Raw genomic sequence first — 25,387 nt, 5'->3', positions numbered from 1 at the left:
ATTAAAAATATCCTAATCTCACAGCTATTTGAAGGTCTGAGGTATTACAGAAGCTCTTAAATTGCAAGAAAGTAACAGGAAGGACTCCACCTTGTTTCATTCCTATAAACCTCAGTTTAGTCTCATACCACTAATCAGGTGCTTAAAATTTAGCCACCTGATTGCTGAGACTCCCAGAACTTCCCCTTTGATTCGTCCTGTTGGACTTGGACTCTGAGTTTAGAAACACTGACCCAACTGAGCTGCCAGGCAGAACTAGCCACTCCCCTCTTCATACATTGATAGAATTTTCTATGAAATATGTTCATGGCACCTTATTTAATAGGGAGTTTGTGTTCTCATCAGGATGAGCACTCTTTTGTATTCAGCGTGCCAAGCACCCAGTGTCCAATAGCTATTTGTCAGAATAAACAAAGCGCTATGTAAGAATTCATTCAAAATGACTAGTGCTGATTCAGAGCTCTCTTGTCCCTGTATAAAGGAAGTGGGCTTGCAAGTCTGTCATGCGATAGCTGGGTATACACCACCCATGTCTTCTTAGAAGGGTTCATGTGCTCCCTCCAGCAGAAGATTGCTTGGAGAAGACTGTAATGCCTGACTCAATACCTGCACACTGAGCACCCTCTGCGGGAGGAATTTCAAGCTGGCTCTATAGTGCAGACTAATGCATAGGTACCTATCATGCAAAGTAGAAAGTGAGGAATACTGTAAGAGAGATACAGAGCAAGTACTGTCGCTGCTAGCATCAGGCAGGACTTGGCTGCTTGGGGGAGCAATGGAAAAGGGGCTCAGGGGTTAAGAAAGAGATGGGACAGCATTTTAACAGGGTCTTGAAGCTAAGATTTGGTATAGTTGTTATTTGTGCATCTGTTTCGCCTCTTAAAACTAAATATCTGGAGGTTTTTGTGGGGCCAAGTCTTCCTACAGCATCATAACTGCACTGTGATTTCTAAGGTACCATTCAGGGCAGAAGCTGTCACTGCTTTCTGTTCCAGTTTCTATTGCCAGACTGATATTGTTATTTTCAACTGTTCTTTCCAGATCAAGGGACATGAACTCATCCACCTGCAAGCACCTTACAGAGGTGTAAATAGTCTGATTAGCTGCACAGCAGCCTGCAGCAGCAAGGGCAAAGGTGGCTAAGCTCTACCCCTCCTGCTCTTCCTGGCCTGCCTCCTGTTCAGAGTTCTTGGCAGGCAGTTACTGAGCACTAAACATGTCTGTCAGGTGCCACAAAGCACCGATTTCTAAAATAAAGCTGGGGGTGGGTGATGGCTTTATTTTTTTGAAACATGATCCACAGCTTCACATACATAGTTAAAAACAGATTAAAACCCTTTAATTGAATAACTACATCTTTTCTTTTTGTTTACTGGTGGTAGTTTAAATGAGGTTTCTCTGATTACTAAAGATAGTTATGACATAAATGAACACTATTCCAAATGAGTATCATTTTAAAAACTAAACTTCCCTTGACAGATTCACTATTTGATACTCTGTAGATTCTACTGATTGTTGTGGTAATATGATCTTTAAATGATAACATCCCAATTATGGGGTACAATTTACAACACAGTCATCATTTTAAGGGGTTGAATCTCTGAGTTCTCACTATAAGTCTGGATTTTTGAGTATGCTTTGATTATTGGGGTGCCTAAGCATAAGCACAATAATGTATAGATACTGCCTTTTCCTTATCCAGTGGTATCACAGTTTACTTTTAGAGAAGATGGAGGAAAAAACTGCCTATTGTCCTGATGGCTCTTCAAAATATCCTTGGCTCCAGGCCTGCCCACTATTTTGCTTCTTACATTTCAGTTGTGGTCTCCCTTTGCTTACAAGTAATTGGGGTTAAGAAGTAGTTTGGGTGAGAGATCCATGCCCCTCAAGTTCCTATGAGCATATCATGTGACTGCCCTATGTAATCTAAAGAAAAACAAGACAATTTTAAGGATACCATACAAATTAATCACACAGGGAGAAACTTCCCCTATATACTATTTTGTTTTGTTATGGCACTGGGGATTGAACCAAGAAATATTCTACCACTAAGATACATCCCTAGCCTTTTTATTTTAAATTTTTTTTATTTGGGGACAGGGTGGTCTTGACTTTGTGATCCTCCTGCCTTAGACTCTGAATAGCTGGGATTATATTGTGTGCTCTTGTGCTTGACTAGGCTATTTTATATTACTAATTCAAAATTATAGTAAAGTTCATATAAAGCTACATATAGTCATTAGTTAGAAGAGTAAAAAGAAATGAATAAACATTCATGCTAGGCATTAGACCTAGATTTTCAATTGCAAATTAATAAATTATACATACAGCTTTCAATACCCACACTTACAGGACATACATGAAGTTGTCTGCATGAGACCATGGGGTGTCAGGATTAGGAAGGCAAAGCTGGCTGGCTAGTTAAGTCTCAGACTGGCTCAGGACTGAAACCTGAAAGAAAACTATAGAGGAAGAGGCAGAGACTGATGAATAAGACTGATTTTATACTGCAAGATGGATAAGAGGATTGATAAGAATGTTTAAAGGATGTGAATTTAGTCTTTTTGTTTATCATCATACAATGATGCTCACTTACTATTTATTTATCTATGTTCCTAGGAAAATGAGCTTCAGCTAATGAAAAGAATAATTTAAAAACACACAAAAATTCGTAATTGATTTTATTTTGCTCATAAATGTGATCTGTTTCTATTTGAGAAAACCTAAAATTGTTTCTAATAAATCAGGCCTGATCCAGGTAGACTTTCTGTTACCATTTATTAAATGCTAGCCAAGAACATGGCCAATGAGACTCAAAGGCAGGCCTGCTCTGGTTGGCCCAGTGAATATAACTCAAAATAGGTATGGCCTGAGGCTGTGCTGGGCTGAGAACCCTTCATGGATGGAGCAAAAGCTTGCTGGATATACCATATCAAGACCAACTTTGTAAGGTGGATGCTCTATATTAAGTAAAGAATGCTTGGCTGAAAGAAAGTCCTTGAAACAGTAAGCATAACCTGTACTATATACTAGCATATACTTAATGTTGAATAAGATAAAAATTATGGAAATCATTAAAAAACTAATTCTTTTCTTTCATAAAATTGTGGTGGATGTAAGAATTGAATTTTGCAAGAGACAATACAATTTGGTCTCTTGAAAGTTTCTTCATGCACTTGCATAATGAAAGTTGCCAAAGTCTTTCAGAGATGTGTTTAGCTTTTTCCTTCTCAGGTAATAAATTAATGACTCTGAAGACTAGGGCTTGACTTATGTTAAGATATTTGAGCCAAATGGATAACACATAAAGTTATATCGCTATGATCTGGTTTCTTCGGAACTCTGCTAAAACTGCTCCTCCAAGAAGATGTCCACTCTAAGAGTCTGTCCTTGACCCTCCAGGCAGGGAGGTCCTGCTCTTCCTAGTTCCCAGGAAACTTTCTGGCTGCCTGTATTAGAGCTTCATCCTATGATATTGTAACTACTATTTGTGAAATTCTCTCCATGTGCTCCTTTCAAGGACAAAGACTTTTCATTCATTTCAGTATGACCTAGAAAATTGTGATATGATTAACATGTATTTGCTACTTACTATATTCCAGGCCCTACTTTAACACACATTTCACGGATTTCCTAATCTAATTCTTACCCCATGAAGCAACTACCACTATTATTCCCAATTTGCAGATACAAAAACTAAGGTTCTAAAAGTTAAGTAACTTAATGTTTAAGATCACCCATCATTTCACATAATGAAGCAAGAATTTGAACCCAAGCAGATTGTGCCCAAACACTGCACTCTCCACATATATTGCCTTGGTTTCAATGTATCAATAAATAAATGAAAAATTGCGGCTTGATTTACCCTACTATATCCTAGCAGATCATTTTGTCTTGTTAGGCTAAGAAGATACTTAAAAACAGATTCTGAATCCAGCAGCTACTTATATGGAAAACACAAATGCATTTTAAATTATTTATTTTAAGAAGAATGATACAAATGATTATTAACAAAAACATCTTTAATGAATATTCATAGATTTATATTCTGATAACTTTTAAGTTTCTGTGATGTAGGGTTACTGGAAAATATAGTAATTACAACAAACAGATAAACATTATTTATTTATTTATTTATTGTGTGTGTGTGTGTGTGTGTGTGTTGCTGGGGATTGAACCCAGGGACCTGCGCATGCTAGGTAAATGCTATGCCACTAAGGTACATCCCTAGCCTGACATTTTCTATTACTAAAAATTATTATGAAAATATTTTTTAAAGTTGATCTAAGTCTCTCACCAAAGTCAAAAAAAAAGAAGCCATACTAAAAAAAACAATAAATCATGTATAACTAAAAAGAACAAATAAAAAATAATTTATAAAGAAAAACAATAAAGCTAACATACACCAGGTATATCTGACCTGAAAAACCAAATCAATATACATTAAAAAACAGTCACTAAGAAAGGAACAACTGCCATGGGTTGTATGCTCATGAGAAAAATAAAGAGTTAAATATTGTATTTAAGTGTGAAATTTGGCTTGATTCTTTGTAATTTAGGTTTGCATTGTATTTAATGTGCTAATTTAAAAAGGTTCAAATAATCCTGCTCTAAAAGAGAAATACTTCTGGCTATTTCCTTTTTAAAACACGATTTGTTCACATGCATCTGTTTATTCATACATACAGGTAAGTTTAATTAAAAATACTTACATTTGTTCCTGTAAAGCTACTTAGATAGGACTGTTAAGGGTATAAAAGAAAAACCAAAACTTATGGAGAGCTTCAAATATGCCAGGCACTGTTCTAAGTGCTTTATACAGATGGCTTCATTTACTTCTTCCAACAGGCCAACCCTACGAGATGAGCATTATTATAATTATTCTTGATTTACAGGGAGAAATCTGAGGGAAGGGGCAGATTCCCTTGCTCAGGGTTGCAGAGCTGAGAATCTAAGCCAGCAGCCTGACTCATAGCCTTAACCACTCACTTCTCCCCAATAAACTTCCAAGTAAACAAAATAAACAGCCACAGTGTAGCATGGTGGTTCTCTTTCATGTAATGATCACCTCACAAACAGTTCCTGAATGCACATAATCTACAAAAACTGTGCTAAAATGTGCTTAGAAAAAAATGTCTTTCATGCAGGGACAAGAGAAGATGACAGACTTGGCTTGGGAACCAGCACTATGTCTTCTGGGTATGAATTTGTATAGGTTCTGTGAGGAGGACAGTAAGAACATCTCTTAAGAGTAGGGATAAATGACATCGTTTATTTAACATAGGATGGGACATGAATATTATGACTATTCATATTATCTAGTTTCTATTCTTGAGTGGCTGGGGTAGAAGGATAGAAAATCATGTAAATAATTACAAAAGAATACAGAAAAGTTCTATAAAGGAGGAGTGTTCAGATCAGATTAGAACCCTAAAGGTGGGAGGGTGGGTAGAGGTATTAAGAACAAGCAAATGGTGGTTAAATTGAGGAGTTCTAATTAAAGCCAAGGTTCTAATTAAAGCCAAGTATAGACCCAATGTTTAATAAGTGTATTTTATCTTTAATACAAATGCGGTTATGTTTTCATCTACAGATTAAGAAAATAACATTTATCAAGTACATTTTATGTGCCAGGCACTGCAATGATTTTCCCATATTCCTTTTTTTAAAAAATATTTTTTTAGTTGTAGATGGACACAATGTCTTTATTTTATTTATTTATTTTTATGTGGTGCTGAGGATCGAACCTGGTACCTCATGCATGCTAGGCAAGCGCTCTACCACTGAGCCACAACCCCAGCCCCGGGATTTTCCTATATTCTATGGCTTATTTAATGCTCAAAACACCAAGGTATTGACATTTTAGGTAGTTCTGATTAGAGCTTAGTGTTTTTCTGCATTTGAATTGGAACAATTGCTACCAGGCAGAAGACCTGAGCCTCCTGCCATCATCTACAGCTCCATGTGGCCCTCACATTGGTGTTTGTGCCATGGCTATGTGCATTTGTATTTGTGTAGCAGTTACCTTTTTACCAGTGTTAAAAAGGTAACTTAATATGATGAATTTTTAAAAATTCACAGTAAATTTTTTTTTATAAAGAAAGTAATAAAGGGGCTGGGGTTGTGGCTCAGTGGTAGAGTGCTTACTTCACATGTGTGAGGCCCTGGGTTCAATTATCAGCACTGCATATAAATAAATGAATAAAATAAGTTCCATCGATAACTAAAAACATTATATATATATATACACAAACACACACACACACACACACATACATTAAAGAAAGCAACAAAGCATAGGTGTGATGTTCATTTTTCCATTGTTCCTAGCACTAATCTTTCTTCTGTGCACTTTGTGTCTAGAAACATTTTGAGGACACTTAACTCACTCTCTTTGCTTTCCAGAACAGAAAGCTAGCTTCTGCTCTTATTTCTCTCTCTCAGTTAAAGTTGGCAGTACCAATGAGTAACCAACCCAGTTTTTCAAGGTAAAAATCTAGGGTTTTCACTCCAGTGAAAGTCCCTCCTCCTGAGCTCATGTTTTGCTTTCTTTCAGGGTCCCTGCTCTTGCCAGACCATCACAGCCTCTTCCCTGGTTGACAACTGTGATCATCCCCTGCTCCCCTTGATGCTAGTATTCCCTCTCTCTGCCTTTCTGCCATCCACAACACTGTTCTGGTTACTCTTCTAAAACACAGGCAGGATATTCCTCTATTGGAAACTTGCACTGGCTCCCTAGTGCCCACAAGATGAAGGCTGAAGGCCTCAGCATGGCATCATGGCTTTCAGTCTCTGGCCTCATCCTGCTTTTACTAGAGCCAGTCATACAGCTGTTCTATCAACACTGAACCACTTGCCCATCCTATGACTCTGGACCTGATCTCCCAATCCTGCATACTTCTGAGAGTTCATCTTAAAATACACAATTCTTGTAGATGATAGGTACTATTTCCTCTTCTAACAATTTTTAAAAGCTTCACAGCTAAGAAATAATAGAAGACTAGAAAGGCACCTAAATTTGGGTGCCTTGGTATTGATGGTCCCTTCGTTTTGGGGAGTCAATGTCCCACCCCAGGCTAGCCTCATGAATGCCCAGGAGCACTATCTCTGGACAGTACATACACATCCAATGCTGGGACTCACTGCCAGGCCCACTAGATAAAGTTTGGTTTCTGTTGAAGAGGTGAATCAAATGGTGCATCAGCTGAATAATGTAAAGGCAATATGTATACAGATAATCTGCTTTTCTTTAGAAGCAAGTTACTTTAAAGAGATAATCAACACCTGAGTTTTCATGGATAATTCTGAATGTGCTTAATCAAACTTAATAGCTCCTGTTAACAAAAATAATCATGAATACGAGGTAAATTATTTTTATATAATATGTAAGTGAAACCATAAAACTGATATTGGTAAAGATAATAAAAATTCTGTTTCATGAATGTACATAAAGCCTTTATCAGATCTTCTTTAATTTATCTCTAAAGTACATTTGGAGCTTAAAAATAATGAAAGGAGAAATTTCAGTCATTAGTATTAGATGTACATCATCTCCTACATGGGTTGTTCTTAATACTAACATTAGAAAATTTAAGGAAAAATGAAAGTATAATGAATAATGCTTAGGATTAAAAAGTTAAGGAAATTAGAAAATTTAAGGAAAAATGAAAGTATAATGAATAATGATTAGGATTAAATGTACTTTGTAGAATAATTTACCTCTGTTTCCAAATTCATGATTTACCTGGGATTTGAACCAGGCCTTTAGTTGCAGTAAAAATATGATCTAATAAAATGAGCAGACTGATCCAGGGTAGAATCATCATTAGTGATTTTTAAAAATTAAATGTTTAGAAGAATTTCCTAACATCTGTAGCATATGCTTATTTTTAAAAATTTTATTTAAAAATTATTTTTTAGAGATTTTTAATAAGAATTTTTTTAGTTATAGATGGACACAATACCTTTATTTTACTTATTTGTTTTTATGTGGTGCTGAGGATTGAACCCAATGCCTCACAAATGCTTGGCAAGTATGCTAACACTGAGCTATAACCACAGCCCCTGCTTATACATTTTTAAAAAATACCTCAACACCAAGGATTGGATAAATGATTTTCTATTCTAAAAAGTCATCAGATGAGGGTTGGGGTTGTGGCTCAGTACCGGTAGAGCACTCGCCTAGCACGTGCAAGGCCCTAGATTTGATCCTCAGCACCACATATAAATAAATAAATAAAGGCATTGTGTCCAACTGCAACTAAAATAAATAAATAAATATTAAAAAAGGGTCATCAGATGAGCAAGGTGTGGTTGCGCAAGCCTTATAATCCCAGCCACTCAGGAGGCTGAGGCTGGAGGATCATGAGTTCAAAACTCAGTGAGACCCTATAATAAAATATAAAAAGGGCTGATGATGTGGGCTCAGTGGTTGAGTACCCCTGAGTTCAATCCCCAGTACCAAAAAAAAAAGAAGGTTACAAAATGATTATTTTGGTTGTCTTCCTTTATTAAGGAAGTGTGGATATAGGCTAGCAATCCTTCAGTTTAAAAGAGAGTACTTAAAAAAATAGCAATTTGTTTCTTATTTAAAGTTTAAAAGGTAGGGCCAAACTCCAGTCCTATATAGACCTGGGGGAGTTCTCAGCAGGATCTGATTCCTACGAGATCTGATAATAACAGATCACTCACTCATGTTTATTTTAAGAACTCTGCCAACAAGTTGGGGTTCACAACATAAGTGTACTTAGATAAAGATATTATAAATAGAGTATGCAATGGCAAATACAGCACATTATGATAGAAATTCGTTTTACGGTCTATGAATATAAAACAACAAGTCAGATGGCTATTTCAGATATAATCCAACATCCTGAACTGCAACAACATTCAAGCTATGATATTAAAATAGCAAACCTTTGCAGAATGTTAACCTATCATTATACCGAGTAAATGACATGGCACTGCCACCTAATTAGCAGTGTAGCTTGCATCTATAAAATAGAATTAGCACTACTGCTTCTTTTTTATTATTAGTTTGTGTTTCCAGAAAGGTATGACCTTATCTGTATGCTTCTGTTCATTTATGCCCATCTACAAAGGATTTAATTATGTTCTTTTAGTTTTCTACACTGAGGAAATTGAAAACTGCCACTTCAAAATTAAAAATGTTAAAGAAATTAGTGAGCAGATTATTTACACCATCACCCTTCTTCTTTCAGAGATAAAGAATGGAAACATGTTTAAATAAATACAGCATGAATTTTTCAAAAAAGAAAATTCTAGGCAGAAAAATTACTACTGGTCCTCTTTTTCTCTTTCTCACATGTATTCTCCAAGTTTCTCTAATTGTCTTAGGCAGAACTAGTTAAGGAGAAAGCATATTCATACTATAGAATCTCTGGAAGATATATCCGTTACAGTCAGCAGCCAGAAAACATCAACTTACATCTGAGGAAGGTGATTCAAGAACAATGCCGAATCCCAGGACGTGGCTGTCCTTGGTGGAGGTGAGCTCTGAGGCTTGGGGACCAGAGGGCTCCAAGGCCCCTGCTGCTGGCTTCTTCTCAATTTCTAACACACTGGGCTTCTGTTTCACAGTAACAGGTTCAACCGTCTTTGGGGGCACTTTTTTCTTTTTATTTCTCTTGCGTGAGACAGCAGTTCGCTGGGAGCATATAAGGGAAATTGGGGGTTGTTGTCTGTTTTGAGTTCCAACTGTGAACAATAAACACAAATACGGTACAGGCACTGGTGTCTACCTGAGGAAAACTTACCCCCATCTATCTCTGTGATTTACAAACCGATAGTGAGGTTCTTTTAAAGATGATACACACCCAAATAAGCCTTACTCTGGACCTTGAGGTTACCAAATATAGGCTGGGCACACTTTAGAGCCCTGTAGGCAGAAAAACACCCAGAACAAAACCCAGTTCCAAAAGAGGACCATTGCAACATACTGGTACTGATGGCTTCAACAAAGAAAAGGATTAAGGGCTCTGAGAAAACCTGCAGTCTTCATAAATCATCTGACACTTAAAAATAAATAAGAACTTTGGAACTTAAATTCAGGTATAGATATCCATGCTTTCTAGTAAGCCCACTTCAGGAACATGCTGACTGTCATTTGGAATTAGGCTGATTAGTTGCCAACAATCTACAGGTGTCCAGACTGACAAGCTGGAGCAATGATCATCATTTGGGCAAGACTGATAAAGGGAAGTATTCAGTAACAGGGAACAGTAATAAGCCCGTGGAAAAAGCCTGTTGGTCACTTGAGCAGGCCGGGGAACTCCTTCCTCATTAAATATTCTGAGCATATCACCTATCTCCACGGCACCATGTTCCATGGTATTAGCCTAGGTCACCTCTCTACACCTCAGTTTTGCATAGTTGAAAAGAGGAATAATATAGTTCTATATAAGTCAGGCAGATTAGTAAAATCCAGAAACAATTTGAGTTCCAAAGATGAAAAGCACTATATAAGGACTAAAGCCAAGGTAGTTTTCACAGGTGCATTCTGAAAAGTAGTGACTGTTAGCTATTTAAAAATACTCTGATGGAAAGTGAAATAGAAAAAATGGCCTGAATTTGCATTAAATCCTCATGTATTAATATGGTTTATTAAATATGACCACAGATTATGCCTGCTTTTTTGCAGAAAGAAACCTATTAATGAAAGCAAAATAAAAACTGTGTTCATATGCACATAGACATGGGTCACGTCCTCTTACTTCTTTCCTATCAGTCTGAAAATAAAGAATATTTACACTTGATTCTGATGTTTTCATCTTCAGACTGGAAAGCAAGTTATAAGTATTGGAAACAAATACTTAAAAAAGTAGTTTAACCATTTGTGTAGTATTTAGTCTTACTGGTTCTCTACCTCAGCTGCATATTAGAATTACTGTGAAGTTTAAAAAAAGCAAAAACAAAGATTGAAAATAACAACAACAACAACAACAACAAAACTCAGTCCAAAAAACACCACAGACTAAATGAACAACAGCCCAGTCTGGAGTAGGTCCCAGGCATGTTAATGTGATATATATATATAATTCACATATATGTATATATGTGTATATTTTTTTAAATTGTTGGTAGACCTTTATTTATTTATATGCGTTGCTGAGAACTGAACCCACTGCCTCACACATGCCAGGCAAGTGTGCTACCACTGAGCCCCAGCCCAAGCCCATGTTAATGTTTTAAAGCTCCTCCAGTGATTCTAACATGCAGCCAGAGTTGAAGACTTCTCTTTATTCTATCTGTGTGTTTACTCCAGGCTAGCTTTGGCCTGTCAAATAGACCCCCAAAGTGATGCTCAATCTCATCTATGCCACAACCCTAAGCCCCACTATTTCAAATTAAAAGAGAAAATGTTTTTGCTTTGCAGAACACAGAGGACGATATGAGTTTTCCTTCTCCTTTTGCAAATCTAGACAGAGCCCACACTTCTGGCATCTGGATCTTAACTTGATCTTATTCCTTGTCTGTTCACTAAAATAAAGGTTCGTGAAACTTTCAAAATATAATTTAAATCTAATTCTTACAGCCAATAAACCTTAAGTAAGTCTACCCATACAACACAAATTTTTAAGTTTAAGAAAATTAAAGTAGTGTAATTTATTCAGTTTATCCTCTGAACTATCAACAGCTTTGGAATCGTTTACCTTCCTAATCTGCAAAGGTTCAGAAAAGAAAACATGGTGACAAAGTGGCATTTACTTAATAGATTCTAGAAAGGCTTCAGTCAAGGATTTAAATGGCTGCAATTTGTAGTTTGCCATTTCAGTAGTAAGGAGCTTAAGTAACAAAATAAATCATTACAATTTCATATATATATTTTCTTAAGTGCTAACAGATTCTTCCTTTGAGAAAAGAATCTCAGTAATAATAAAGTAGCCTTTCTTTCTGAAGCCCTACTTTAGAAGATGTTAACCTTTGCCAGGTTGATAAGAACGCAGATTATTGTTGTGGAACAAGGTGAGTCAAATGCTTACTGACCTAAGCAAAATGCTTATTTTTGCCTTGGGATAAGACCAAATTCAGCATTAATAAGATGCTTTCACAAAGTCTTTAGCTCGCTTTACTCTAGTGTATTTTAGGTGGCCAATATGTCTAAGTATTAAGCTTTTTATATCTAAACCACATCAATGAGTATTAGGGTTTTTCTAGAATTCTCTCAATGGCACCAAGAGCAGTTTCTGAGCCATAATGTTCCCAAACACCACTATGATAAATCATAATGGGTCTGTGCTATTTTTCTGCTTTATTATAACTTTCATCAAGCAGTAGTTTCCCCTAACAAAAGGGAAGACTTGAAAAAATAGTTTGTTATTTTTTGTACGTATGACCAAAAAAATCTGGTTTTCTTTGTTATGGTGATTTGAAAATAATCCACTAAATGAAGACCTTGACTTCCAGACTTCTATGAAATGCTGCATGGTATTTTTTTTTTTTTAAAGCACTAATGAGAAACCCATGTTTGCATCATGCTTTATAAAGTTCATTTCATTTGCTATCTCCTGATATGAAAATGACCCTGTGAGTTAGAAATTAATACTCCATTTATAGATGAAAAATGGGAAGCTCACAAGTCATATAGCTAGATAGGAGAAACTGGGTATCCAAGTCCCAATTACATATCTGCTGTTCTTCTGTTCTTCACCTTGTCCAAAGGCGGTGAGAATAAACAAAAGGAGTCAAAAATGAAGGGGACAGATGTGAGGTGTCTCTGAGCTTCTACATCCTGCAGGTGAGAGAGAAAAGTCACAAGCAGAGCCTGCGGCTCAACACTTCTCAACTGCTCACATCCTTGAACAGCTTCAATAGTGAAGACTGTACTTCCTAAAGGGCTCTTTCACGTAGCATGTTCCAGAATTTAATTAACTGACATTTGTCAAGTACCAGGAGATTGTAGGATGAAGTATATGGAGTAAATGTACATAAGCATGTGAGTAGTATTAGGGGCAATAAAAATTTTGTTTGATTTGCTAAGAAAAAAAAAATAGAACTGTAGAAAAAAAGCAGAAAAAATGGACACTTGAAAAGACAGAAGGTGGGAAGGATTCTGTAACAAAAGAGCAATGAACATCCCAACTGAAGATGTCAGATGTGCATTAACAATGAATGGACACGTTCAGAGGCCTGATCTTTGTACCTGCTTGAATTTGCATTAATTTCCTCATGGTCTTGAGTTCTTGGAGAATGGCCTGCAACGTTGACTGGCAGTTACAAGTACAGCAGTTTGATCCAACTGACGAATTCACCATTGGAAGTTCTCCTAAGCATGAAAGAAAAGAATAGCATACTCCCAACAAACAAACAAACAAAAATTATAAAGAGAAAGGATCTTGACAGGATTTTGAAACATGTGCAATTATTTTGAAACTGTGCGTGAGGAAATATACCCAATAATTTTCACAACCTAAATTTTGGGTCTGAATTATCTAATTACGGAGGGTTCTGTATTATGAGATGCGTGCTGTGTCCCAGGTGGCAGGGCCTGCATGAACACATGCACACAATGTGCTGCCACAGCAGGCCTCCCTACTGTCAGACCAGTTAGTCTCAGATAACAATACCCTAAAAGTCACTATAAACACACTCAGGCTACTTTGCACCAAAAACAAAAATAACAAACCAACAACAACAACAAAAAACTCAAATAACAAAAAACAAAACCCCCCAAAAACTAGCTCTGAGAATAGCCTTAAAAAACAACTGGTAGCTGTGTATGATATCAAAGTTCATATTGAGTGAAACTATTAAAAATAGTTTTAATAGTAAGCATGTCATTTAAAAAATAAAGAGCTGTGAATACATAAAAAATTGTAGAATACTCACTGCTTGGGTATGCTGGGGGTGGGGAAGGTGGGCAAGCAGGGTAGGATAGGACATTTTTACCCATTTCCATTTCTGACAGTCTGTACACTATACTACTCTCTTGTTCTGTGTGTGTACATGTGCGTGTGGGTGCACGTGCGCTGCAAATTGAACTCAGGGTCTTATGCCTGCTTGGAAAGCACTCTACCACTGAGCAACACCTTAGTCTCTTATATTATTTTATTTTATTTGTTCTTTATAGATATACATGAGAGTAGAGTGTATTTTATATTTTATACATACATGGCCCAGTCTCTTTTTCACTGTTTAAACTTAATATAATATTTGTCTTATTAAGAAATTTTACTTTAAATGAATACTTTTCTTATTCTGTTTGCTTTATATATAAACAAATATAGGCTCCCTGTTGACTTTGGAATAAAATGGCACACTTAGCAAAGAACTCTGACTTGCGTACCCTCCAAGATCAGTGTTCACCCCCACAAAAGAAAAAGTTTAAAAAAGGCTACTATCAAGTTTTCTGAAAGGTGGATGAGGTAAGTTCTAAGATTTTGTTCCAAAAGTATGTTTTATTATACATTAGATGTAATTCAAATCATATAATATGCATTATTTGTGGATATTAAAAAGTTCACTGTAGCAAAACCACGAAATGCTGGAAGATAATGTTTGAAGTAGCTCAAAATTGTAGCAAACTGACATGTTACAACTTTAAAATTACAAATAATTCCAATGAAATACCAAAGTAGTCACAGATCCATGCAGGTGATTCTTGAGCATTGCAGCAGAGTTTAGGGGAACTGACTACCCTACAGTTGAAAATTCAGTTATAACATTTCCCTCAAACTTTTGTTTTTTTTTTTTTTGGTACTGGGGATTGAATTCAGGGGCACTCAACCACTTTGCCACATCCCCCAGCCCTATTTTGTGTTTTATTTAGAGACAGGGTCTCATTGAGTTGCTTAGTGCCCTGCCTTTGCTGAGGCTGGCTTTGAACTCTGAATCCTCCTGCCTCAGCCTCCTGTGCAGCCTCACGTGCCATCATGCCTGGCTCCCTCTAATTTTTGACTCTCCACAGTAGCAACAAGAGGCTGCTACAAAATTATGCCAATAGTACAGTATGTATTACAGTTAATTTTATGCAATTATGATTTAATATTGCATCTTTACATTTGTTTACATTTCTTTCAACTGTAAATGAAGATGTGTAGTGTCATGCTCAGTGTTCATGTGCATCAGTTTTGATAAATTTTAATTTTTTTATAATACATGTATGTTTATTTTATGGTAGCAAGTTATGAAATAGACTATTCCCTACATTTATTTTATGTATTCATTATATATCTACCTTTTCTGAATTATTTTGCTATCTGCAGGCTAAAAAGTTTATCTGAAAGTTTTCTCATATTGTTGCAAATCTCAAAAAAAAAGTCCTCCTATAAGTGAACCTGCACAGTTCACACCCATGTTATTCAAGGGTCAAATGTATAAAGCATTATTACTGAAAGTATTAAAGCAATAAGCACAAAAAAATCTATTTTCAAGCTTACATGGAAAAATTTATATTTGTAAATTTTATTAACAGTAATAACAGTTCCCAAAACAAATCCCCCATCCGTGTTGTGTATTAGAAAGTAGAACTCTTGTTGCCTCAAAGGTACCTATGTAAGGCTCACCAACTTCATATATAACAAAGGACATTTTATTTCTCTTATTGTCTCTTCTACAGCAGTAGTTAGTTGGGAGGGCTTTACAGAATATTCCTAGGCACCATTCTAAGGACTATCTTCTTCAGTGGAAGAGGACAAAACCACCCCTTCTTGGTTTATTATACATCATTTTCTAATTTTAAAGAGAACTGACTTTTTATTTGCATGGAGGAGTCTTTAATGAGCCACCTACCTCACACCCACATGTGAACCTGACATTGGCTTATGTAATAATAAGAGGGAGAAAAGACACCATGCATCTCTGGGGTCCCTCATTGCCTTGTCAGTATCTCCATGTCCCTGAACTGGGTATTGAGAATTGTGTTAAAAAAAAATTCAAAACAGTACTCTTTTTCTTGATGAACATCACAGAATGAAAATTATAGAAGAAAATGCTTAATTTTTCAAGGAAATAGAAAGTACCTTTTATCTTTGTAAAAAACTATATATCTATATAAAATTTATAAACAAATAACATCCAATGTCACTGGATGGAAAAATTTATATGAACAAGAAAAGCATCAATTTTTTCTTTAAGCTTAAAAAATTGTTGTTTTTTCCTTAACAATCAGGGACTTTAAGGAAATTTTACTTTAAAGGAATACTTTTCAATGCTAATGAAGCAAGTTTTATAAAATATAGGTCCTATGATTCAGCACTGGAGTAGAGTTAACGGGGAAGTCACACAAGAGGCTAAAATTCTCAGTCTCCCTCTCATCATTTCTCACAATAAAGCAACATGAAGAAAGAAGCAAGAGGCTACGTTAATAATACAACAGATGACCAGGAAGTTTCTTCTAGTGATAAAGTAGAGCTTTTGTAGCAATAACATCTGTTTGTCAACAGATGACCACTTTTTCTTTCTTTTTTTTTTTTTTTAGTTGTAGATGGACACAATACCTTTATTTTTATGTGGTGCTAAGGATCGAACCCAGTGCCTTCCACTACGAGGTGAGTACTCTACAACTGAGCTACAACTCCAGCCCCACTTTAACTTCTTAAAGCGCTGAAACTACTACTAGGGAATCTTCATGTCTAACACAGCACCTCTGTCTTCTCAGTTCTGAGTTTTTTTAATACACTTTTTTCTTTATATCTTCCCTGTCTTTTAAAATAAATCAGTGAAGGTGGGTGACTAAGGTGAGGTTTAATAAACTGATCTCAGAAAACAGACTGAATATTTAGAGATAAAATAAGCCAGGATAAACCCCACAAGTGCACTCTGAATGATTGATGGCAACCATACCGTTGGAGTTTGCAGTGGTGTGGGGCTGACTCTGGAAGGTTCTAGAACGGGTGCCATACTGCCCTGAGAACTGCCCACTTTGGGGTGATAGCTCATTCCACACACCACGTGAAGAAGAATGGAGGCTCTGTGGGGCCACAGCAGAAGAGTTCAAACGCTGAGGCCAGACTAAATCCAAATCCTGGGGCTCTTCTTTTAGTTTTTCTCCTTCTTTGCCAACACGCTGATATATCCTCCCAGTGCTGTCATTCAGTAATCTTCTCATCCCTGTAATTTGTTTTTTAATTTCCATGCTTTCATCTCCTAATGGAAACAGAGCCAAAGTTAGCACTGTAAATTAATAAATAAAAAAATAGACTAAAAAAACCTCTTATTTGGAAATGGATTCCATAAACTTAAGTAATTCATAAAAAAGTTAAAGGCAGGAAATCTGGCTGTAGTCTAAAGACACTGATCATAGTTCTGATGTATCTCATTTTAATCCCTTTCTGGACAAGTTCTCTTATGAAAAAGAGGTTTCCTTAGTGAGCATCACTGGGGACAAACTTTCAAATCCCTCTTTGGAAGCATTTTCTGAATGACAGTGTCAGGTCATAAGTAAGCTGACTGAAACAGAAGACCAAGGACAGGACTAGAAGGTTAGAATCCTAGCCTCAGCCACAACCATCCACATGCTCCTATGTTAACCTCAGTAGGCAGGTGCCAAAACAAAGAAGAATGCATGCTATTCACTGGGATGCAACTTTTTGACAATGGGCTGCAGAGCACACCAGAAGTGCTACTGTCAGCAGATGTCCTTCAGGATGACACATTGTTGGTGGAGACATCACTTTCAGAGAGGATAACAGGAGACAGAGATGTAGTGAGTATCAGCATGACAAGCACGGAGACTGTCCTTCTAGTACCCTCACTCTCATCACACCAGTCAGAGCATGTCCCAGGAATCCCTGACCACTCCAGGTAATTGGCTATAGGAGCACCGAAAGGGTGGAAGTCAAGCCTCCTTGCTCTGCCCAAATACAACTACCACCTCCACTTCAGTGCCAACACTGTAATTTCATGTAAAAGGTAACAGACTAAACATCACTTCACCTACATTTACTTCTTTTTTAAATTATTATAAAACAAACCTAACATAAAATTTATCATCTGAATCATTTTTAAGTGCACAGTTCAGTAGAGTTAAGGGTATTTACACTGTGGTACAACCAATATCCAGATTTTTCTTTCCATTTACTTACAAAAATTCTTTTTCCCTTAGTCAATTTTTTCTTTAAGGTCTCTATACTGGACCTAAAGAGGACTATCGAATCATGAAAATTTTCTACCAATATTATTATCCGAAGATACTGTTACCTGTTATGAGTTATTTCAAATACTAACCCAGGGTCTTGCTCATGATAGACAAGTGCTCTACCACTGAGCTACATGTTGGCTCTGTATTATCTTCTTAAACTTTGCAAAAAGCCAGTATCCTTGCAGAAATTAAGAAAAACTTTTCATCTGACTTGAGAATTAAAAGTCTTATGCTGATACATATACACATTCATGCAATCATTCTATTACTAAATGTTTAAAACTACAGAACAAGGTCAAAAGAAAGTGTCTTTTAGGAAAAAAACAGCTCTTGCAAGTAAACATATAACGTAATGATATTTGAATGCACTTAGTTTCATATAAACTAGATTTCTCTTCAGAACTGGTAATTGAATTACCTAGGTATTTTGCATTATCTACTTGTATATTTATTAATGTATTATTACATTACTGGATACTATATAAGGAACTTTTACACCCTATTTTGAAATAAATATCTTCTTTTTTTTTTTTTGGCATGCTGGTGATCAAACCCAGGAACTTGCTCATGCTAACCACACCCTCTACCATTAAGCTACATCCTCAGCCCCTTCAATTTTAAAAATGGTAATGAAAATCCTAATTCTGTCTTTAATATTGAACATTGATGAATAAAGAAAAAACATGGGTTCCTAAACTTGCAAAAATGCAGCAAGGTGTTTCTGGAAGAGCTCCCAAGGGAATTCTGGAACAAGCCTACAGGCAAATGTGGTGGTAATTTCAGCATCAAAACATACACTTTCCTGGTGAGTTAACAGAACAATATGGGCAAGAGGAAACATATTTCCTGTGTGGTTTCCACTCTCAACTCTCTTGGTAGGTTGGTCACAATGTAGGAAAGGGGATGTATGGGCTGATCTTTAGGGGCACAAGCTAGTGGCTGGCTGCCTTTCCTCTCCTTTTGCTTGGGGCTCCCTGTAAGGACACAGGTTCTTGAGCCAGCGTCAGCTTACTTCTGCACACTGATCCTACACATCACAGGAAAAGGCATGTATACCTTGTCCAAGGTTCCATATCTGCTCTGAGGATAGAATTCTATGATAAAGTGCTACCATTATGAAAAAGAGAAAAAAGAATTGTGAAATCTTAGTTTTGGATTTCTTAAACTTAAACCCATGAAAATTACAAGACTGAAAATACAACCTGAGTTTTGCATGACTTTTATATTTTCATACTGATGACCAGACTCTGAAGCTGCAGGTAGAGATGAGGAAAGAAGGCAACAGACATAAAGAAGAGTCTAGGGTAGGTGGGCTGCTCCTCCAGTGTTCAGAAACATGTCTTCTAGAGGCAAAACATACAAAAAGTCATTACCTGTGGGGACCAAGCAGAGCTGTGAAAGAAGAAGGCAGAAGACTAGAAGCAAGGATGACTAATGTCACAGGAAAGAGCCCAAGGTCTGTGAGACATTTTAAAGGAAAGAAAATAGTAAACTATAATAGTTACCTAAGTCTCTTCTGAAAGGAAAGTCAAGAGATCATGGAGAAGGCTGAAAAAGAGTGGGTTGGCGCAAATTTCTTAAAGGAGACAGGCTGGGCTTCCCTAGAGGACAACTGGGCATTCGAGAATGGTCTTTGGTCCTAATGGAATCATATTTCCTTTAGCCAAGGAAGAAGGGAGGCACTGAGGCCATCACCCCTGAAGGTATCACCTGGGTAGAGGAAGTCCTGCAACTCAGACCCCTATGCAGGGTCTGGTGGGCTTTATCAGAGAGAAAGAAAGAGGTAGTTACTTTGAACTTTTGGGACAGAGAGGGCAGATGGTTAGAAATGAGACCCAAAGACTAAAGTAGGGAATCTCAAAAAAGCTGAGTCAACCTACTAAACTGGGGGCAGTGGGTGCTCAAAACATACAGACAGGCTGAGGCACAGAATTTCAGACAACAGATGTTAGTTGGTACAATGGGAAGGCTGGGAAGGTATTCCTGAGACCTGGACCACTTCTCAACTGTACTGACTTGCCACTAGCTATGAGATAAGACACTCAGTATTCTCAGACTTCAATTTCCTGAATCATAAAGGGAAGGTTTGAACCAGACTCATGCTACACATAACCCAAGGGGTATGCAGAAGTAGCTAGGAGGGCTACAGGTTTCCAAGTTTTCTACATGTAAATGGAGCATTTAATGCCTCTAAAAGTCACATATGTCCTCAGAAAAAGGGTTATTCTAATAGTGGAGGCCATGCTCTTTGATTTTCAAAAAATGGCAGAAAGCATATAAGTCAGATCTGAAGTATTAGTTTACTTCTCTTTGCTTTTCCAGTTTTAATTAGTCACTGTCTTCTCTCCATATAGAATCTGGAAAAGAAAACTCTTGGGAGTGAGGAGCTGTCTAGAGCAATAGAAGTCTAGAGGGGACCCTATTCACTTTTCCTAATTTCTTTCCAAGAATTTTCTATGTATTCACTTACAGGCAACTCCAGGCAAAATATGTTTAGCAAAAGCAATTGAAAAAAAAAAACAAAACAAAACACCTTGCTCTAGCAGAACTGTGCCATGTTGCTACATTATTGGTAAAACAAGCTTAACTGAATTTTTAAAAAAAAATATTTTTAGTGGTAGATGGACACAATACCTTTAATTTTAAATTATTTCTACGTGGTGCTGAAGGTTGAACCCAATGCCTCACACATGCTAGGCAAGTGCTCTACCACTGAGGCACAACCCCAACCCATTAACTGAATTCTTAAGGGAGTTTAGTGACCATACTCTATGGACAAGGTCTAGAAAAGAATGGAGGCTGGATTCTACTCATCACTGAATTTCAATACCATATTAGATCATTTTCCTTTAAAAAGAATTTCTATGATATACAATTTTGCATCATGTGATAAGTATTAAGGAATGATACAATATTCCTTCATTTGGCCAAGAAAGAAATATACACTACTGGGGCCTAACTATTCGTAGCCCAGGTTGATGAAAGATTAGGTGGTAACACACAACATACAGAATGTGGTTGTACATAAACATTGTACATCTGTCTATGTGTGCTTTCTTGTTATGAAGACACATGAAGAACAGTCACTGTTTCTTTGCCCTACAAATAAGTAATATGAAAAAAATGGCTTATCAAAAATGAAGTCAGGGGCTGGGGATGTGGCTCAAGTGGTAGCGCGCTCGACTGGCATGCGTGCGGCCCGGGTTCGATCCTCAATACCACATACAAACGAAGATGTTGTGTCTGCCAATAACTAAACAATAAAAATATTAAAAAAAAAATGAAGTCAGTAGAATAAGTGCAACACCAAGGCAGTAAACAAACAATATATTAACAGGAAAGAGTGAAAAAGTACCAGAAATAAATTTTTAAATAAACATTCACTGAGCACCTCCCAGGTCTCAGAGATATGAAGATCATTAGGTACAAACTGAAAGGTACTCTCCTCCAAATCTCCCAACATCTTTTACCCAAATCTCTATATGGATCTGCTGCTCTGAAAAATGAACCTTATTTTCCCCATCCTATTGACCCTTATTTCCTTTAACCATATGCCTGGAAACTCTAGTTAGCAGATTGCCCTAATATTTTCACACACTTTCTGCTTCCTTCCTTGAGTTAAAACATGACTTCCCAGAGGATGCTGCTTTCCCTGCAGCTCCCTTGCATGCGTATTATGCAGTATAATCAGATACATCCTTTACAAAAATAATTCTGACAAAACTGGTGTGGGGACAGAAATCCAGTAGAATATTATTGCTAAAGTCTACATGGCAATAATAGTCTTGATCAGGATTTGTGTGGGGAGCAGGAGTGGAGAGAGAAGATGGAAGGAAGACTCTGAAGGAGTTTAATCAAATGGGCATGGTGATTAGCTGGTGGGGACAGGTAGATGGGGGCGGGGTGGGGTGGTGAGGAAGAAGAATCAATGAAAGATAATTCCAAGCTTTCCAGCTCAGGTGGCTGAATGAATACTAGAGCCATCAGAGAAATAGAAAACAGAAGGTTGCAGAAAAATGGGGATATAATGAGCCTCATTTTTTTTGTATATGGTGCTAGGGACTGAATCCAGAATCTCAGCACGTGCTAAGCACACACTCTACCACTGAGCTGCACCCAAGCCCCATGAGTTTTATTTTGATAAAGAAAACCTAGATAATAATTAGGCACTTGGAAAACGACTATGGGGTACATAGTTGACCATGTAGCAGTACTCCCTTAATTGGCTCGCCCCTTTGGACTGAGTAAGCCTCTGATGATCACTAACAATTCCAGGAACTGGAGGACACCTCCCAGGGAGCTATTAGATCCTTTATTAATCTAGCATGCAGAGGGCTAAAAACATGCATTTAAATATTAAAGGATATATGCCTTCATTTTTTTCCAAGCTGGCAAGGTGAGTCAAATCTATCTTTCTGGAACTCCTAATCCCTGAGGCAAATTATACGCACCACTCTTCATTCTGCCTGACCCAACATCAAGCACTCCCATGGGGTACCATGCTGAGGGTCTAATCTTAGCAGAATGAACTGATGGAATTGTAAAGAAGTGGGGTACAAGCCTTGCTTTACACTCAATATTTGTCAGATTTTTATTGCACCATTATGTCCAGTTTGTCCTATTTTTAAAAGGCCATGGAGAAACTTGAGGAGATAATGAAAAATCCAACAAAAGTGCTTAAAGGAACATGGTAAAATTAGAAGTTGAGTTGTTTAACTAAGAAATAAATGGCTATTGGGTGACTTAATTATCTTCAAATATACTATGGGGTATTATGAATAAGACATTGTTCTTTACCAACAAGGAAAAAAGAGATTGAAAATGTAGCTTCCAGCTGGAGGGTAGGCAACAGATGGCCGTAAGAACTTCCCATCCAGTTCATAAAAGCTAGCATCAGAGTGCAGAGCTGTCTGCACAAGAGATGACAATAAGAATGTATTTCTGTTGGTGATGATGAAAATGTTCTGGAACTAGAGATTGGTGGTTGCACAATGCTATGAGTGTATTTTTCAAAAGAATGCATTACAACTCCTTGCGTTTATCAGGTAATGGCATGTTAAGGTAAACAGAAAGAAGTTGAGTTATCAGTGGGAAATAATAAGAGGAATAGGATTATGCTATATGGTCTACAATATTTCCTCTCAAAAATCAGCAGAGGCTGGCCATGTTGTAGGAAAGATTAAGCTATAGCTTGTTAAATGCTAGCAATGAGGAAAGGGCAAGAGAAAGGAGACAGGGTCCTTCATGCCCAGGGTACAGCTTTCTTCACCACAAATCTGAATGAGTTAGAAGAAAAGGAATGTGAAGCAGACTCTGTGCTAAGGGAGGACCTGAGGTTGACACACCATTCCAAACCTATGCTAATGTTATTAAGATCCCAACTGGCAGCCTTCAGTGATAGCGGCCATGTTTATAAGGAACATGAAAGACTGGGATTCTAACTCAGCAAAAAATGGTCGCAGTAGTCCATGGAACAGATCAACAGTTTTCCAAGTGAGTCCTTTTTTTCAAACGCAATCTTAGTGAAACCTCAATAAATAAGAGTAAATCTCTGTTAGAGAGGGTGTGCCAGAACTCAGATTCCTGAAACTGTCCTTGGAATGTATTCAAGAATTCCAAGGGCTCCACACAACATAATCTAAATGCCACTGGAAAGGAAAGAGGCAAATAAGTGGCTATGGAATCATTTAATTGGTTAACTCAAAGTTATGATAAGAAACATCCAGACTACAATTGTGTTGCCATGTTTGAGAACCCTAAGACACTGTCAGTTGTAGGTGAGAAATAACTAAGCAGCCTAGCATATACATGGCATCTACTTTTAGAGGACAATTAAGTTCCTTTCAAATCTATTTAGATAATACCAGGTTCATTCACCCATTCAACAAATATTTATTATAATAGTACTAAATATGGAAACTGTGTGACCCAAAAAGAAAGACACGTAAGACAGAGTCTCTTCCCTTTAATAGCTTACAGTCCAGCATGGGAGACAAGAAGAATGCACAAACAAGTCTAGGATGCAATGCCTTGCTTCTAGCAAATGGGCAGCCAGGGCCAGAGGCTGAGGAATGAGAGCCAGGGCAGGTACTGACAGAATGCTAGTATTTAACAAGAGAATGGCCTGTGGGGCTACCTGGAAAACAGGCCTTCAAAGCAAAAAGAGCAAAAGGGTGTGATATCAGTAATAAGGTTCAAAATGAGCAAAGGAAAACTGGAAATGAAGCAAGAAAACACTGTTCAAAGTGGGCTGTCATGCTCTTTCCAACTTTCCCCTCAAAGAACACTGAAAGACAAAGGAGAATAAATATCTATGAGAAGCATGGTGCAAAGTCCAGGAAGAAAAGAAGCAACAGAAACTTTCTTTGATGTTCTTATGCTTTATCTTAAAAAGCAAATGCAAGTTTATACTACACTCTGTTTCTGTGTTTAATTTTAAAACAAGTAGCCACCCACCCAGATGAGCAGTTTCCCCACCAACACTGAACAACTCTGGGTACCCACAGTTACACGTCTGCCAGCTGAAAAAGCACAGGGCTAGTAGGAGGGAGGGCTGGGCCAAGATAGAGGGGAGGGCTGGTGGTTGTCAGTCAGGCCTTGTACCATCACCAGCCGCACTCTCTAGGAATACACTCCCAGTGTCCACGATGGAAGGGATCAAACCATGGAAATCTATGACAACGCATCAGAGATCATATGAGAGACAAGTGTTCCAAGAGTCAAGGAGAGAAGGAGATCATCACAAACTGGGAAGTTTTTAGTCAGTTTTATGAAGATGTCAGATCTGAGGAGACCAATAAAAGGTGCTAGTATTTCCATGGACACTCTGGGGAGGAGGAAAGAGGGAACAGCGTTGAAGGAGGACTGAGGCCAGAGAAAAACCACGTGGGAAGTGTGAATAAGCTAACAGCTGGAGTGAAGGCAAGGAATGGTGAAAAGTCAAAACAAAAGGACCTTGACTTTTTCTGCAAGTGACAGGAAATCAATGAAGGTTTTTTTTTTTTTTTGTTAAGAGAATGATATAACACAATTAGAACTAGCCAAATAATACAGAGGTTATCTATTTATCTCTCCCTCAAATGTTCTTATATTGTGGAAAAAGAAGTTTTATTTTAATAAATATAGCATGGCTGCTCAATCTTCCTCTGATGAGTATATGCTGTCTCCATTTAAAGTGGCTAGGAGGTCTGAAACCACCACTTCAAACAATGTTCAAGAATAATCAAATCAGTTAAGTCCCAAACACACGGAAGAGGTCTTATAAATGAACAACAAGGAATACTAATA

At 37.3% G+C, this 25,387-nt stretch overlaps 1 protein-coding gene across 2 annotated transcripts in view; it reads right to left on the bottom strand.

Annotated features, from left to right (window-relative positions):
- The window catches only part of Bend7 (BEN domain containing 7), an 82,664-nt gene that overhangs the window by 39,569 nt on the left and 17,708 nt on the right, over positions 1–25,387 (bottom strand). For both annotated transcript variants that reach the window (XM_071599960.1, XM_027928644.2), the window contains exons 3-5: positions 16,804–17,106; positions 13,163–13,285; positions 9,449–9,717 (exon numbers count right to left, since the gene is read on the bottom strand). In XM_071599960.1, coding sequence (XP_071456061.1) covers positions 9,449–9,717; positions 13,163–13,285; positions 16,804–17,106 — 695 coding nt within the window. The remainder of the gene's footprint in view (positions 1–9,448; positions 9,718–13,162; positions 13,286–16,803; positions 17,107–25,387) is intronic.

Source organism: Marmota flaviventris, chromosome 12 (genome assembly GCF_047511675.1).
Source record: "Marmota flaviventris isolate mMarFla1 chromosome 12, mMarFla1.hap1, whole genome shotgun sequence".
Classification (NCBI taxonomy): Eukaryota; Metazoa; Chordata; class Mammalia; order Rodentia; family Sciuridae; genus Marmota; species Marmota flaviventris.
The sequence above is the reverse complement of the archived record's forward strand: the minus strand, read 5'-3'. Positions and strand labels throughout refer to the sequence as shown.